This window comes from Brachycentrus maculatus, unplaced genomic scaffold (assembly GCF_059751285.1).
Source record: "Brachycentrus maculatus isolate JH-2025_06_01 unplaced genomic scaffold, ASM5975128v1 h1tg000172l, whole genome shotgun sequence".
NCBI lineage: Eukaryota > Metazoa > Arthropoda > Insecta > Trichoptera > Brachycentridae > Brachycentrus > Brachycentrus maculatus.
In genome coordinates this window covers 1,970,242-1,987,583 of record NW_028280925.1, presented here as the reverse complement: position 1 = coordinate 1,987,583, position 17,342 = coordinate 1,970,242, and the positions used below count along the sequence as shown (strand labels likewise).

Genomic DNA, 17,342 nt, shown 5'->3' with positions numbered 1-17,342 from the left:
AAGTACAACATAATACAATTTCTAAACATTTATACATACGTCAAACTTAATGTTTTAGATTCGCTGTGCCTCTCCAAAAAAGAGACTGAGCTCTTATGCTTGGAGAGGGACTTACACTCAAGGTTTAATGTTTTATATAATTAATGATATAATAGTCTTTATTTATATTTTTTCCCAATATGTAATGAGCATTAATTTTTTTCATAAGAATTTTTATATCTTCCATTTTTTAATTTCATTAGGGAGTTTATTGAAATATTTAATTCCCAGATATTTGAAGTTTAGTTGAAATTGTTTAGTATTACATTTTGGAGTTGAAAAATCATTTAAGAATCTCGAAGATAAACTTTTTTAATTAAAATATTCGTTGTGTATTACATAATATAATAATACTACCAACACGATCTAGGAGCAATGTCAGTATTTTGGGCGTACGTTCCGAAAGATTTTAGCGGCTCATATCCTTCAAAAAGTTACACCCACTCGTATTATTTTTCTGGTATTTTCATTCATTCGATTTGTACGAATGTTGTGTATTGACACAACTTTCATACGTCGTACATAAAAAGATCTTATATTTTTGTATTGTTTAAAAAAAGAGTAATAAAAATAGAAAAGAGATTTATATTTATATATAAGGTTTCCAGTACTTACCTATAACTAAAGAAATTCAACTTTTTAAATTAACTCTTCTTTTAATTAATCTTTTTCTAAGTGATCAGCTACTGGCGTTTCGGGAATAATATTAAATAGTTTTTTTTTGTTAAATCTCTCCCCATTTTATTTTAACTTCCCTGGGAATTGAACCTGGGACACACACACATATTTATAATATTTGTTTATTTTTTTACACAGTTTGCATATTATGTTGACATTGACGAGCTTATTGCTATGAAGCAATATCTTCCAAAAACGTACTGGCAATATTCAAGGTTTTCCATCTTATAAAGCTGTTCCAAATTAGTTCTACGTATTAGTAAACACATATTAGAGAAAATAAAACATGGGAGTTTAAAAAAACGCAATGATTTTTAAAATTAGGATACAGTAAACTGATGACTGAAAGAAAGGCGTATGATCAGGTAAGGAGTTGAAGGAGAGAGGATAAAAAATAAATGAAATAAAAAAGGGATGATGAGATGGACAAAACAAAGTGTTAGAATATCAGTACAGATAAAAAAATCATGTCATTTTTATTGCTTTTCCAACAAACACAAAATGTGGAGCTAGGTGCTTTTCGTGAAAATATCTTAACCCTTAAATGCATACCGTTGCAATTCTGCAACAACAATTTCACATCAGTCGAAACATCCTTAAGTCGCCTGGAATTGTTATAATTCACACCGTTGCATATTCATCACACACCTAGGAGTTAGAATTAAGTCAGCCTTTTATAACTGATGGCGCTGTGAGTACTTTCATGACGTTTAGTTATTGTTGTCAGAGATTTTTTAAATAAAAATCTTGCATTTAAGGGTTAAATTGTAGATTTCAGTAAGATTGTAGTTATTATGAAGCCCGAACCGCCACCTTTGCATAGAAGTCAGGCATCTTGTGCCCACTCACCCAGTTTACCATTGGTCGCGACGGGCTCCGGAATATCTCCCTTCAGCCTGCGAAGCGCGGCGGCTTTGGCTTCTTCATCCGCCTTGTCTTCACTCTCTGCAAACCAAACGCATGGAATGGATGACTCTTGTAATGAATTTATTCATTTATTTACTTTTAAAACATATTACATACATTAGTCGTATATACATGATTTCTTGAATGTTTTTCGCAGATACTTAGTGGCACATATTATAAAATTTATAAAATTAAAAAACTTTGTTTTCACCACTTTTTTATTATAAGCACACTTTAACCTACCGGTTTCGACAAGAACCTTGTCATCATCAGGGTTCATTAAATTCTAAAACATTAAAAATATTATAATACTCATAACCAATTAAATTCCCTTCCCAAAAACTTCCACACACTCCGTAAAAAATTCTAAATGTTATTATTTTTTTAAATTAAATAAAAAAAAAACATTTATAATTTTTTGCGGAGTAGGTGGAAGTTTTTGGTAAGAGAATGTAATTAGTTTATGAGTATTTTAATGTTTTTAATGTTTTAGAATTTAATAAACCCTGATGATGACAAGGTTCTTGTTGAAACCGGTAGGTTAAAGTGTGCTTATAATAAAATAAAAAGTGGTTAAAACCATTTTTTTAAATATTTTATAAAGTAAATACATGAGTCCAGAAAACAAGATCATCACTTTCAACAATTAAAACCTACATTTAGTAGACGAATACATTACGACGATATCTTGGACAGAAGATAAAATGGGTAAGGAGGATCAAAGGGTGAAGCTGCCAAGAAGAATAGGACTGAGTTGGGCGGCTTTTGGCAAACTCAAACAGATTCTACAAAGTAAGGAGATTCCGACATGTCTAAAAAGGAAAATGTACGAATTTCGCATACTGCCAGTGAATTCATATGCACTAGAGACTATGGCTCTGACAAAAAAAATGCAGAGAAGTTCAATGCACACGGCGATCCATGCTTGGTAAATTAAGTAAGAAATGAAGATATCAGGAACAGAACCAAACTAGAGGATATCATGGATCGCGTGGCAAGACTCAAATGGCAATGGGCGGGACATATTGGAAGACAGGACCCCATAAGTTGGAAATCAAAATTTTTAAGATGGAGACATTTGGAGAAAAAAAGAGGCGTCGGAAGACCCTAAAAAAGATGGTCCGACGACATAGCCGCTGTGGGGGGTAGAAACCGGCTGAAAACAGCAACCGATCGAAATAAATGGAAAGATACGGAAGAGGCCTATATCCAGCAGTAAACATAATTCGAAATAAAAGTATACGAAAGCCGGCAGTTTTCACAAAAAAATGTTAAATCATAAAGAGTGCGATAATTTAAAAAAATGACATTTCAAAATCGATGAAGAAGAATATGGAAGTCTCGGTATTTACAGGGCCTATGACTTGTCACAGGCTGGTTAAGTGAACACTTAAGACACGTGTCACATTCACAATTCTACCCATGATTGACAGCCACACTATTTAATTTTTTGGAACTCACACATACCTGCATCGTATATCATTCATTTAACCAAGAATGCATTATTGAATTATAACATTATACGTCTCAAACAGGTTTATCTTACAAACCATTATACTTACATGAGTTTTATCTAGAAATAGAAGTGAGTTTTTTTTTATTTGCCTGTTTTGTATTCGGTTAAAATATTACACGTGTGCATACCACTACTACCTTTTCAGTCTCAGTTTTTTTTAGTATTTTGTTCGAATAACAATTGATGACCTCGCACGCAAAAGGAGACAACTCTAATTTAAAGTAATTTTGTCAAATTTACTAAAATAAATATATTTTTTAAATACTACAGCGATTCATCAATGAACTAAGTATAGTGGACAAATCTACCATTTGTTCCTATAGTTCATATAATAATAATATGTAATAAACTCTAATTTTTTGTGGAGTTTTTTTATTAATTTGTATCTACCGAAATTACAAAAAAAAAATATAATTCGTTTTATTTTCAAAATCAAACATGTATACACCTATATTGTTCCTTTTTTAATAATAATAAAAATACTAAATATGTTATAATAATAACAATGATAATTACTATCCCAATCTGCCTTCATCTATAAAAAAATGTAGAGACAAGTAAAAAAAATATGATTCGCTTAACGATGGGTCATATTTTTCTGAACAAAACAGTGTGAATGGTACATCTGAAAAAATAAACGCTGAAAATGGATCTGCCCCCTTTTTAATGCAAGGTCTTCAATTTGGAGTGATGTTTTTATTTTATTTTATAGAAATAAAACACGTTAGCTGATGGATTTGACTATTTATGCATATTCATCATCCCACAAATCGCAACGGCGGGCACAAAAAAAATTATATCGAAAAACATGAATAGTTTCATTATTCATAATTGTTATTTTATTCAGGAAACAGGTTTGCAAAGTAATGTATTATATGCAGCAGCAACTTTTGTATAATTTGTGCTGAATTTTAAAAATTAATTATAATAAAAATATTAATAAAAAATGTATGAACTACACCCTAAGAGTAGATTTTAAGAAATAGTGGTATTTACTAAGTAAAACATTAATTAAAAATGGATAGATTTAACCACAAAGTGACTGCCGAATCAATTAATGAAAACCTAAAAATACCCTGGACGGGAATTACGAAGCAATTGCCAACGTAGATAAGTCAAGCAAAGATAACTTTATTTCTATTCCATTACATTTTGGTCCGCCTCCATAGTGTAATGGTCAGCACGCTCGACTATCATTCTGGAGGTCCCGGGTTCGATTCCCAGGGGGGGGGTAAATAAATAAATTTTTTCACTCTTATATTTATTCAATATCACCCTGGACTGGTACCTGAAGCGGATGGCTGATCACCTTTCCTTCATGTGTTAACGATCAAGATAACACTGCGTTTATATGCAGTGCCCTATGCACCATTGGGGTGCGGATAAGGGTTTGATGATGATGATGACATTTTCTTACTCAATATTAACTTCCTGTGAATAAGGATCAAGATGGTTTAAAAATGCCAAACATATTATAAATAAATCGTACAAGTTCATTGAAATTTATCTAAACTTGACATATCTACGTATATAGCGCCATTGTAATTTTAGCCTCGGGGTTCTATTACAAAGGAAATATATAATTGATTACATGGTCACGGAGTTCGGTGTTTATTTTCAAATGTATTTCAGTTCACACGTTTGAAAACGCCATAATCAGGTGAAAAAATTGTCACAAATTAATTTATGTGTTTTTTTCATCAATAAAATACAGTTTAGTGGACTCACAAAATGACTGTTTGATTTTAACATTTAATATATAAATTAAAATGGAGTTCTACAAAGTAAACGCCAAATCTGTAAATAATGTATTTCTGTATTTTAAAAAAAAATCTAGGTTGTGAAGATAACTTAAACATTACATTTGAACTTTTTTTATTTACATCATATTGAAACCGGTTGTCGATCCGAAATGTCAGGTAATTACTATAAAATTACGGAAAAATAATATTTATTTTTTTATCGAATGTAAAGTTAAAGGTATCTAGCTCCTTGAAAATGAAATAGGCCCAAATTTAAGTAGAAAATATTTTTCAAAATAAATTATAAACATTTTTATGAGGGGTTTTAGAGGGTAATTTATTGGGAAAATAATAAAAACCAGGGTAAGTAAATACTATATATTTTATCTATAACACCATACATAAAAAAATCACATCTATTTCAGTGGAATAGCTACGCCAATTAACACCAAAATATTATTTATTATACCGTCTAAAATTATTTATAAATAACCTCCACTAACTTTATCATGTTAACATAAAAAATACAAAATACACCATAGAAATTAGCTAGATTACAAAAAATATAGGTAGTTATTAGTTTTTAAGAAACATAATAAACTTATCACAATTAATCCCCCTTTTATTGTTTTTCTTTCTATCGTTTTAAATGCAAGAGGAAATCCTAATTTCAATACCCAAACAATGAAAGTATTAAATATCCAAATACACCTAATTTCACATGTACACATTGAATGCAAACAATTGCGCTACAGTGACAGTAACATAGTCGCCAAACAATGAATTATTACATTAAATATATGTCTTCCAATAGCGAGTTATAAAATAGTGGCGGAAACCCCAATAGCTCTTGAGAATTCATCTGAAAGTTGCGTTTACGTTTATTATGATACTCCTCGCGTTTGGCATCTTTGAACAGGGTGAAGTAATCCAGAGTTTTTCCTTCTTCGCAATCGAAAGGGGAATGGTCGGGAAACTCGAGTTTGTACATTCGCTCCCACAGTAATGGGTCCCGCGCCAAGCTTAGCAGTGTGCGGCACAGCAAGGCGACGCAGGCCAAAGATGGCGGGTCCAGGTAGCTGAATATCTTCATGAGCAGTTCTTTCGGCATGCCGAGGAGACTCGCGTTAGCCAGACCTCTGCTAGTCAGCGCTGCTCCCCTAGTAGGAGTGATCACGGAATCCTTGATCTTTAGTACCAGTTCGGGGAATTTTAAGATGGAGCGATCGGTTGTGGAGACATATCGCGATACGCAGAGACACGCGCTGTATGCGCCCAGAGGATCTGCCGACGCGCAGTTGATCAGCAGGCAGTCGCTCAGCGGCGACAGGATCAGGTCGCACGCGTAGTCCGGAAGGGGCGGGAGGCTGAAGCGCGCGCTGTAGGCGCCGGGCTGCGCGCTGCGCCAGGCGGCCGGCAGCGCGGAGGCGGAGCCTTCCTGCGGGCAGAAGCCGCAGTCTAGCATGAGCAGGTAGGCGGACGCGGCCAGGAGCTCCACGGGAGGCGCATCCCCGGGGAAGGGGGCGAGGAGCCCCTCGCAGCGCGCGTACAGCCCCGCTGCAAGGAAGCCACAACATATTCAAGCCTTTCAAAAGACGCGGATATGTCAATAAATGAAGGATTAATCCAAAATGATAAATAATAACATGCGGCACAAATAAATTACATAAAAGTGTTCAAACACATAACTTATCGAAACCTATAATCTTTTAATTAAATTTAAGTTTTGTACTGACATTTCTTGGTGGAACTGCATTTTATAGAATAAAATAACTACTCACGTAGTTTTTTCCACATTTATTTTAATTTAACCAGCAACCGGGTTTCGGCATCACCGACATCATCACCAGTCGATTACAATAAAACTCGGTTGCTGGTTAAATAAAGTTCATGTGGAAAAAAACTACATCGTTGTAGTTGTTGTTCAATTAAAAAATGAAAAACATACAACACACTCAATCAAACAGTTACTAAAATACGCATAGTGCATTTTCCTACTCGTATTCTCGGTCAACATTTGCTAAATATCAGTGAAGATAATTTAGCAAACATTTATCTATAACTAGACAACTGACACCTTAGCGCTTCCCACGAGTAAAACAAGCTCTAAACAAAATTCCTTTATTTATCGTTCAACTAAATTGGTGAACGATGAACATGGGGATTTTGATATGTTCTACTCGTCATTGTCACCGCTGAGATCGCCTACATTGTAACTCGACATTTATATCGTAGTGGGACACTAGTTATATACAATTTGTTTTTGTCTTGAGCTTTGATCTTACCCTTTTTCCTCCCTTCCGTCCCCCTTCCAGGTATTTTCACAAACTTACAAATGTGGAATTTTGTAACTGGAATAGTACAAGTACTTAATCTGTGTAACTCATTCGTGTGAATGACTCGTTTCATGCAACTATTTTGTAAAATTCTCAAATAAAATAAAATTAAGTAAATAAATGAATCTACAGAATTAATTATTTTAAGAATTTCGATTAATTAAAATCATAAAGTAGGTATTGCGACTGTTAAGAGTTGGCAAGATCAACGCAAGAAAAAAAATATTGGACAATTTAAATAAAATCTAAAAATGTGGACTACTTAATATATTTTGTATTTAATATAGCGCTATTGAAAATGATATGTAAGTACTTAATCCGCAAAATGTTATGTGAATGAAAAACTTGGAATGTCAATAAAAAGTAAATTATCATAAATTCCATTCACATGCCAGTAATTAAATACAATATGTGTACGCATTTTTATCATATATTAACTTATCTACTTATACATGCAGAATACATTGAAAAATAAAGTAGCTGCCAAAATTAGTCCAACACACTTATGTTTTTATAAACTATAAAAAAGAATTCGCTCTAATAGTGCAGTGCTTAGTGCGATTGGCTTTTTGATATTGGTCGAGAGTTCATTCACGAGAGATTGGTACAGGTGAGAGTGACGTCAGGACGTGTTGTACTGACCCCCCCCCCTCCCATCCCATGTAGAACTCGTTAGGATTTAGTTTCATTCTTCTTCTAATTCTTATCCACATCCAATGGTGCATAAGGCACTGCGTCATATAAACGCAGTGTTATCTTGATCATGACCACATGAAGAAAAGGTGATCAGCCCTCCGCTTCAGGTACCAGTCCAGGGTAATATTGAATAAATATTGCAGTGAAAAAATCGCTTATATTTATTTAACCCCCCCCCTGGGAATCGAGCCCGGGACCTCCAGTACGGTAGCCAAGCATGCTGACCATTACACTACGAAGGCTGAATTTTTCACTACAACATTTAATATGACACCCTGTACTGGTAACTAAAGTACATGACTGATCACCTTGTCTTCGTGTTTGCTGAGATAATACTGTATCAATCTAATGCAAGGCCCTGTGTTTTACTAGGTGCGTTCCAGAGTTGGAAAAATAATACAATGGATAAAATATGATACAAAAAAAAGAAACAGCAGCCATGGTGAGTGTTTATTTATTTTAGACTGATCGCATTAATAAGCTCTCATCGTTAAATCATAAAAACCGAACATAATTCCTCATATTTTTCAAAATAAAATAAATAACTTCAGGCAAGTGAATGCAGAATCCAATATGTTTTTGTAAGGGATAATAACAACACTCTTCTATTAAATATAATATTATTATGTTAAGAAAACATTCTCAAACAAAAACTAGAGAATTGGAACACCATGCAAATAGTTCACTGACAGGCTGTGAAACTGTTAGAGATTCAACTAACAAGACAAATCCTAGATAAGCCGAACACTAAACATGATAAATTATTTGAAATAACGTATCGCTACTAACTAACCGTCACGTTACTTTCCACAGGGGCAGGCATAGAGAATAGAACACCACACCAAACTCTTTGCAAACATTCTTCACTTCTCTCACATTCATGCATCTCCTCATACGTTATTCCAACCCACCGATTATTCCAACCTGACCCCTTGCAATTATTTGAAATACTTGAATGTCCCAAGTTTTCCTCAGTCTTCCTGTACTCTAGTTTCAAAACTACATTCTCTTCATACATTTGTTTATTGATTTGGCGTTTAATTTGCAGAACTCCATTTTAATTTATGCATTAATTTCTAAATCAATCACAGATTTTTTGAGTCAACTAAGTTGTATTTTATTTAAAAAAAACACATAAAAATTAATATTGTGACAATTGTTTCGCCTAGTTATGGCATTTTTAAACGAATGAATGAATATTAATTTTAATGTGTTTTTTTTTTAAATAAAATACACTTACTCGAAAAATCTGTGTTTGATTTTAAAATTAATATAAATTCATACATTTGTTTAACCATTCTTTTCTAACTCATTCATTCTACATGTCCGAAACATCTTAACACAATTCTTAATCTTATCAATAATGCTTATTTCAGCTTTGCATTATTATTCCTCAATTTTAACATGTATCATATATCGTTTTACTGCACTTTTGTCTGAGATATCGCATTTTGATTGCATACAGTTTATTTTCATCCTTTCATTTCCGTACATCGCTACTCTACTTATATCTCTAGTCTCAATTTTCGCAAGATCACAAAACATATAATGAAATGATTTTCTAAACACATGTATATTAAAGAATCCTATAACCTGCATAGATTGTTAATAATATTTAACAATCTATTAGATTTTTTTGATATGTTAGAATAAAAAAGACAGGTGCTTTGATTAGGTCTTGTGGTAATGTAAATGTCTGAAAAGCCAAGGCGATGTAATGAATGATATAAGGGTATTAGAAACAAACAACAATCTACAAACTTCTTATTTTAGCCAATTAAATGTAAATTCGTGAGGTGGGGACGACAATGAAGGCGTATCTGGAATGAACATTTAAACAGAACGTCAGAAGACAGACTTTCACGTATCGCCCTTCAAGGTAACCCTGAAGGACGCAGACCCCCAGGCAGACCTCCGAAAAGATGGAAAGACAGCTGGGAGTCAACATCCCAAGAGCGACATGCGGAGGCACAAATAGATCCCTAGGATCTACAAAAAAAAGAAGAAGAAGAAATGTAAATTTAATATATATGTGTATATTCAATGATATTGTGGTGAGCCAAGCAGCTCCGACCACCATAAACAAAGATGACACAAACGGCATCCAGAAAACGAGGCATCATAGACAAATGTACCGCGGACGAATGTGACGCCAGCACGTCATCGGGGACGAGCATGACGTCATTGAAGAGCAAATTTTGAAGAGTCATTTCAATAAACTATTTAAAATCAAATTAATAATGTGGTCAGTGATCATTCTTTTACATTAAATTAACGTAGTTATAAGTCTTTTATAACATTGTTAAATATTGCAGAATAAAATGTGGAATCAAGTAAGTTGCTTATCTAATTTAGTTACCATCCTTATTTAAATGCACCTTCTGAGGAGCAACCTGTAGAGGTTAGTGGGCGCACCGTAAACCATTGAGCCCACAATATGAAAATAAATCCACTGTAGGAAAACATCATAGTATACTTTTATTACAAAAATAAATATTTGTATTTCAATAATAATTTTTTTTTTTCAATTCAATACTATTTTCATTATTTTAAGTGTTTGCGGCAAACAATGTGTTAAAATAAGAAAATGCCTCTATCATCTGATTACGGCTGGAAATGTTAAAACCTTAACGATTGGTCCCCCGCTAGTGTAGAAATAAGATCCTACTGTTAAGGAATAGTCACGCGCTATCACGGATTTATAAGTAGTCTTAAAGTAAATTTATAACTCAATGCCATGTATTGAATAAAGCAAAGCATGTATTCATTTGAAAGTAAATTCATGCCACTTTGTCTGGGATCGGTCCATAAAGGTTGAATCAATTTAGTGCCAGACTGGTTATCGAGATGTTATTAACAAGAAGAGGGAATCTCACCCTGATCACAAAAATGCTATTGGCAACTATATAATTCTAAGAGCCAGCAATTTTATTCGCAAACTGTAACATATCTTATAAACCTAAAAAGGTAATTCTATTCCCTGTCCTTTCCTTTTCTTCTTTTCCTATCACTGCCATCTCCTTTTCTCTTCATCCCATTCTTGTCTCATGTCTCTTCCTTTATATAGACCTCTCTTATGCATAGTTGTGAAGAACTGTAATTGGTACTCATGATTATATTTTTTGTATTCTGCTGTATCATATATTGTACCTGTTGTTTTTCCTTCCAATAAAATAAAATAAAAATAATAGTTGATGTAATGTATAACTAACTATTCTCAAACAAGTTTTTAACACATCTACAGTAACTATAAAATTCTAAGAGCAGGCAACTGAATTCGCTCACTGTAATATGTGGTTGATGTAATGTATAACTAACTATTCACAAACATGTTTTTAACACATCTACGGTAACTATAAAATTCTAAGAGCAGGCAACTGTAATATATGGTTGATTTAATGTATAACTAACTATTCACAAAGAAGTTTTTAGCACATCTACGGTAACTATAAAATTCTAACAGCAGGCAACTGTAATATATGGTTGATTTAATGTATGACTAACTATTCACAAACAAGTTTTTGACACATCTACGGTAACTATAAAATTCTAAGAGCAGGCAACTGAACTCGCTAACTGTAATATATGGTTGATGTAATGTATAACTAACTATTCACAAACAAGTTTTTAACACATCCACGGTAACTAAAAAATTCTAAGAGCAGGCAACTGAATTCGCTAACTATAATATATGGTTGATGTAATGTATAACTAACTATTCACAAATAAGTTTTTAAGACATCCACACCGTATTTGTGCAGGATGTATTTGTCAATATTACATTGGTTTGACAATTTCAGTATGATACAGAGTGATACAAATTTAGTACCGCTTGGACATGAGTAACAAACGTATTATCTAATATTTGTTATTCGTCTACCTCCATGTTACTGTTTTTTCAAATGCATACTTCTATACATTTAATCCTGAGTATCCTTTACCTTTTTTCGTACTATTTAAAATTATTCGTAAAAGGTACCCATGCCGTAAATAAATTAAATATTGATAACACTGCCGTTAGGTAAGCATCAAACAAATATATCTAATCTAATCTGTTGAAAGTATCAATTTCAGTCTAACATCATTATACATTCTTCCACTTTTAAGATATATATTAAAATGGGTGAAAAAATAAGGAGCAAAAGGAACACAATCGTTTTCGTAATTTGATGGCGAATTCAATAATGAACATAATGCGTAAACATATCTCTATGTTTCGCTTTTATACTTTCAGAATATGTTTCGATGAAGAATTACTTACATTATTATGACCAATTTTGTATTGTCAACATTCACATTCTGCTTTAAGATGTAACAACTTGGCAGTGTGGCAAATTGAATCAGACACTCCTTATCTAAAACCGATGTCACTTAGTATGTTACATATTGAAGTGATATATCGCTCACTCCTTTCAACGACGTCATTTATCAAAAAACTTGATTATTCGGTGGGTCGTTTTTAAAGCTTAAGAATATAATAAAATGTATAAAAAATAAATATCAAGCCGCTTATTGAACTTTTTACTGTGCAACATATCTTTTAAGGTAAAAACCTGAAGGTTTTTTTCTTCTTTTGAAAAATATTTAGCATATTTAAAAAAAATAATTAAACAATACCTTTTCTTCAAAATGCAAAAACAACACTTTCTGCCCTGTAGCGTGTAAATATTAAGTTAAAAATATACTGCTTTTGCTGGGATATAGTACATTTTCTGGGCGTTCTGTAAACATGCTCAACTGAAAATTGACGATTTTTGATATGTGACGTTGTTGAAAGGAGTGAGCGATATGAAAAATATATATAAATGTTTAAAAAATAGCGAATGGTCAGGAGTAATCTTATGATTTGATTATGAGTCATAGGATAAAGCATTAAGTATCAGATAATATGTGTACTGTACATACCTTTTGTCTGGAAATTATGAGACGGTGAATGTTTGTCACCAAAAAACGAATAACTAAGGAAACCAAAATGTGTTTAAAATATAATATTGAACGAATGTCGACATGAATGAGCATGCGGAAATGGATTGTCAAACGTAAAACATAACCACAAAAGTAGTAATATACAAAATAAAAGGACGGCATAGCAATCAATATAAATCTAACCTTCGGCACATGATGTTTCTTCTTTGGAAGAACCGGGAATTGTTTTGTGAGTAGTCACATCGTTGGATATATTTGTTTCACTACGTAAATCAGCCATTGTTTTCACTCGGTGATTTTCACAACAGAAATTACAAGGAGCTTATTTTTTAAGCTCTAAACGGGTCACACTTTCAATCCTAAAGTAATAAAATGTGAATAATTCGTGAATTAAGACATATCAAATCAACTAAAACGAAATCAATGACATTATTTACACTTGTTGACTTCCGAACACCGTCAACTGTCAATTTGAAAGGTTATATTTAATGTATTGGTAACACTGCAAATTTATTGACTGAGATGAGAGAGAAAAAATACATAGGTAGGTACCTAAGCCCGTTCAGTCTGAAAGACAGCTTGGAGTGTCTTGAAAAAATACCCTTAGAAATAGGTACATCTCAAGGTCTTCAATTCTTCTTATTTTTTTGTATCAATAATGTGGATTGGTTTGCAGCAATAAATAACACCACCTTCACCACTCCGGTCTATTACGAAACCCTCTTCAGCCCATGTCCTCATATAAGTCGCAAAAATATTAGCGGCGTGGGCGTCCTCTGGCGTTTGTTCCCTCTTTAGTTACTAATGGACTATTCCTGAAACACTTAAGGATTAATATTTTTTGCACAATTTCTTCATGAAAAAATATAAAAAGTAATTTAATTTTGTTTCCTATAACATAATTGAAGATTTCTTTCAATGGAGTCCTCAAATTTGTAGAATACTAAGCATTTAAAAAAAATTACGTATAACCATTCAAATGAGGGAGTGTTCTCACCAGATACATTTTATATCACTTCTACTAATATTCTATTCAGAAACACGTGAGAGCTTTAGCTGGAAAGGAGAACATTGAACCTCTTAATCCCCCTGGTCACATCCTTGAAGGTACCTACCTACAATGATGTCTAAATCTGTGAACTTTTAATTAATAGTTTAAATATCGTAGTTATACAGGAGAAAGTGACCAAGTGCATTTTTTTACAAAAACGTGATAATTGACTATTTGATATCTTACTAGCTTAATATTGCCCTGAAAAAATCCCAAAGGATTTTAAACTTGGAAGTATAACATATTGACTCGTTAAAAATGACTAACTGCATTGATGTTTATTTTCTTGCCAAGCAAAGTGACTTAAATGGCCCCCTGAACATTTTACGTTTTGGTAGTTGGTCACTATCTCCTGTACGACTATGATATGATTCTCCGATGAGGAAGTTTATATGGAAAAGAGTGGGGAGAAATAGAGCAGTAAGCAACAAAACTGTACTGTTCTTGTTCATCGTACTAATGTGGAACCAATATTTCAGGTACTCAGCGTAATTTTTTTTAGCATTACTACTCTCTCATTAGATGCTCATATAGTGACCCCCGCCTCCTTATACTGAGGGCTATTGCATCTTTATTGTAACTATTAGTAACATCTTCCATGTCTCACAGACATTTGTGCCCTTTGCAAACTCCATACTAGGCGAGTTAAATGATAAGAACTTTTAATATTGACTAATCATCGCACCACTACTGCAGGGGTAGCAAAGTTCAGAATGCCAACCTTCTTAATCTTGGTAGACATTTTCAACTCTGTCACATCCATGCATGTCTTTATACATAACTTTTGACATGTCCACTTTCAAAAACTTAGTAAACCCCCTTTTAACGCTTAGTAGATACCGTGTTATCGGAGGGGATGTTATAGTAAATTTAACGTTATTTAATTGTATTTCAATTTTCAATGACTCATTAGTCATTTCCGCTAGCTAAAATGTAAAAATACAGTTTAAAATATTAACCCCTTATAAAATTCCCTAATATAAAGGAGTATCCATGTCAACATTGTAGGGGGTTTACTGTAATGCTGTCTCTTATAATCCCAATCATAAGTCTGTTTAATCATTTTTCAAAATTATTATATAATACACAATGTGTACACCCATTAGGTTACTGATAAAACATATAAAAAGAGTTTTATTACTGAAGCAATGTATGATAACCTCTGGTGGCCAGTTAGGTCAGGTACATGTATTTTGTGATAAAGTTAAGTGGTGATACCAATTTTCATTATAAAAGACAATTTTGAAAACAATATGCTACAAATAAACATAAGTGCACCATTTTACCTTGGCAAGGTGCAACCTAACTATTCTCATAAGAGTGATTTTTCCGATTTTTCCAATCATTCATTGTTTTCTTATGACTGGTTTACGATACCACATTTTCTTCATGCCACACTTTTTGATGATATACTGTACTGAGCTGTAGTGTCAAGTAGCTGGGCTGACGTAATTTGAATTATATATCTTACTTTAACTTTCCAAACCATCAATACTGTACTGTACAGTACTGTGCTACATTGTCAGTTATTTTTTCCCCTTTCTCTCATTGTCAAGAATGTAAAACTTTACTTCTGTCCATATTGATCATTGATAACACACATTATCTTCCTCATTTCTTCATTTTTGGAACCATTAAAAGGTATTTATATAGTAAGGGATATGAAGGATGGAAATAAAACCAGGATTTAGCACATACTTTTTGTTTTTATATAAATGAGCCGTTCATGATAATACAATTAGAGTAATATCAAAACTTATTAAATCTATGTTACAGCTTAACAATCACGGTAATATCTGTTTAAAGGCAACACACATTGTGCTCATCAGTTGAGACTAAAGAAAAAATTTACATGGAAGCCTCAATTAAGCAGTCTGTTGAAAGTTCAGATACAATGTGTCGGGTAAACACTATTTATCAGCTTCATTTCTCAGTAACAAAATGACAACGTATAAGCAAATATACAAAAAAAACAGCAAGTCGTGTACAGTACTTCATGCACACAACACAAATGATTGGATTCGTTAAAATGATTAAATATAATAATTTATCACATGACTCTTTATTATCATTTACATAATTTTTCTATTCATTTAAATAGAAAGACATGAAAACTTAAGAAATCATTCATAAAATGCATCATCTGACTTGTAGGGGAGTGAGTAGTGTGTGCTGCTGTTATTTATGATGCAAACTTTGCAAGTTCTATTGCAAGAATGCAAGAATTGGAATAAGTTCCAGTACTCTGAGATGCCTCAAAATTATGATATTCAAATGTAATTGTCGCTTAAAAAATATTATGTATAATAAAAACCCACAAAAATATTGGTATTATAAGATGTACTCATTTTTAAGTAATAATTTTAAACTAAAAGCTATCAACTTTAGTGGTAACCAACAAATACATTAAATATATGACTTAATACGTTAAATTAAAATAAATGTTGGTTAATCAAATTCAACTAAAAAGAAAATATACTCTAAAACATAACTAAAGATGTTAAATTCACCAATCAGGATCCTTAACATAATATGCTGTCAGTGACGTGCGTGTCCATTTTAATATGAGCAAAACTAAACTTAGAACTAACTTAACATACCTGACAAGATTGACCGTTTTAATTATGAACTGCAACATCAACAAGACTTTACAAAAATTCTCGTAAAATGGCTTTATATGGGGTTGGCCACTGACATAAGTAATATAGCAGTTCGTAATATAATGGTTCGCAGTATATTTAACTATAACCCTTTAGGTTCCTTGGTATACAACAACACATTTCAATAAAAAAAATATATATTTTATTATATTTTAGCACGTCACCTACCGAATTACTTATTGCTTCTATTAAGGAATTGAAACAAGAAAAACATGTATCACTTGGCAAAGTGTTACATTTGATATATAAATAAGTATACGCAAAGTAACAAACTTGAAAATCGTTTACATAATGTAGTATATTGCTATGGTAACATTTCCTTACAGAAATACATGTTGGTGAATAATAAAGGATAACATCCATTAAGTAAATGTGAAATAAATAAATATTGACTTATAATTCCAAATGATTAATATCTTTATTCTACAAACATGATTCCCTACCACTCCCGCCTTGATATTTAGGGGACAAATGTTACATTATACATAGTAGGACATAATAATTATCGTTATAAAGTTACAAAATGATTATTATTAACACAAATTACATACTCTTATCATCGATTATTATAAAATATATTATTTTAAAAATATCAAAATAGAGTGTTCTTATACAGAAAGAACATAACTATTTCTTTCTAAACTTTTCAGTAACCAGATTAAATGACCGATTCGCTTCGGAGATGGATGTAGCATTTGGTCCCTCCGGAGTAAGCAAGATATTGCCATCGCAAGAGAGACAGAAGAAAGTACATCCAATGTACCAACGTACTAAACAAAACATAAGGAAATA

The 17,342-nt window shown here is 32.6% G+C and overlaps 1 protein-coding gene across 4 annotated transcripts in view; it reads right to left on the bottom strand.

The window, feature by feature from the left end:
- Nucleotides 1-13,309, bottom strand: part of LOC148308295 (phosphatase and actin regulator 2) — a 352,056-nt gene extending 338,747 nt beyond the window's left edge. For all 4 annotated transcript variants that reach the window (XM_088261993.1, XM_088261996.1, XM_088261997.1 and 1 more), the window contains exons 1-2: nt 13,023-13,309; nt 1,567-1,662 (exon numbers count right to left, since the gene is read on the bottom strand). In XM_088261993.1, the coding sequence (XP_088118119.1) occupies nt 1,567-1,662; nt 13,023-13,119 (193 nt within the window). In that variant the 5' untranslated portion in view covers nt 13,120-13,309. The remainder of the gene's footprint in view (nt 1-1,566; nt 1,663-13,022) is intronic.
- Nucleotides 13,310-17,342: the final 4,033 nt, after the last annotated feature.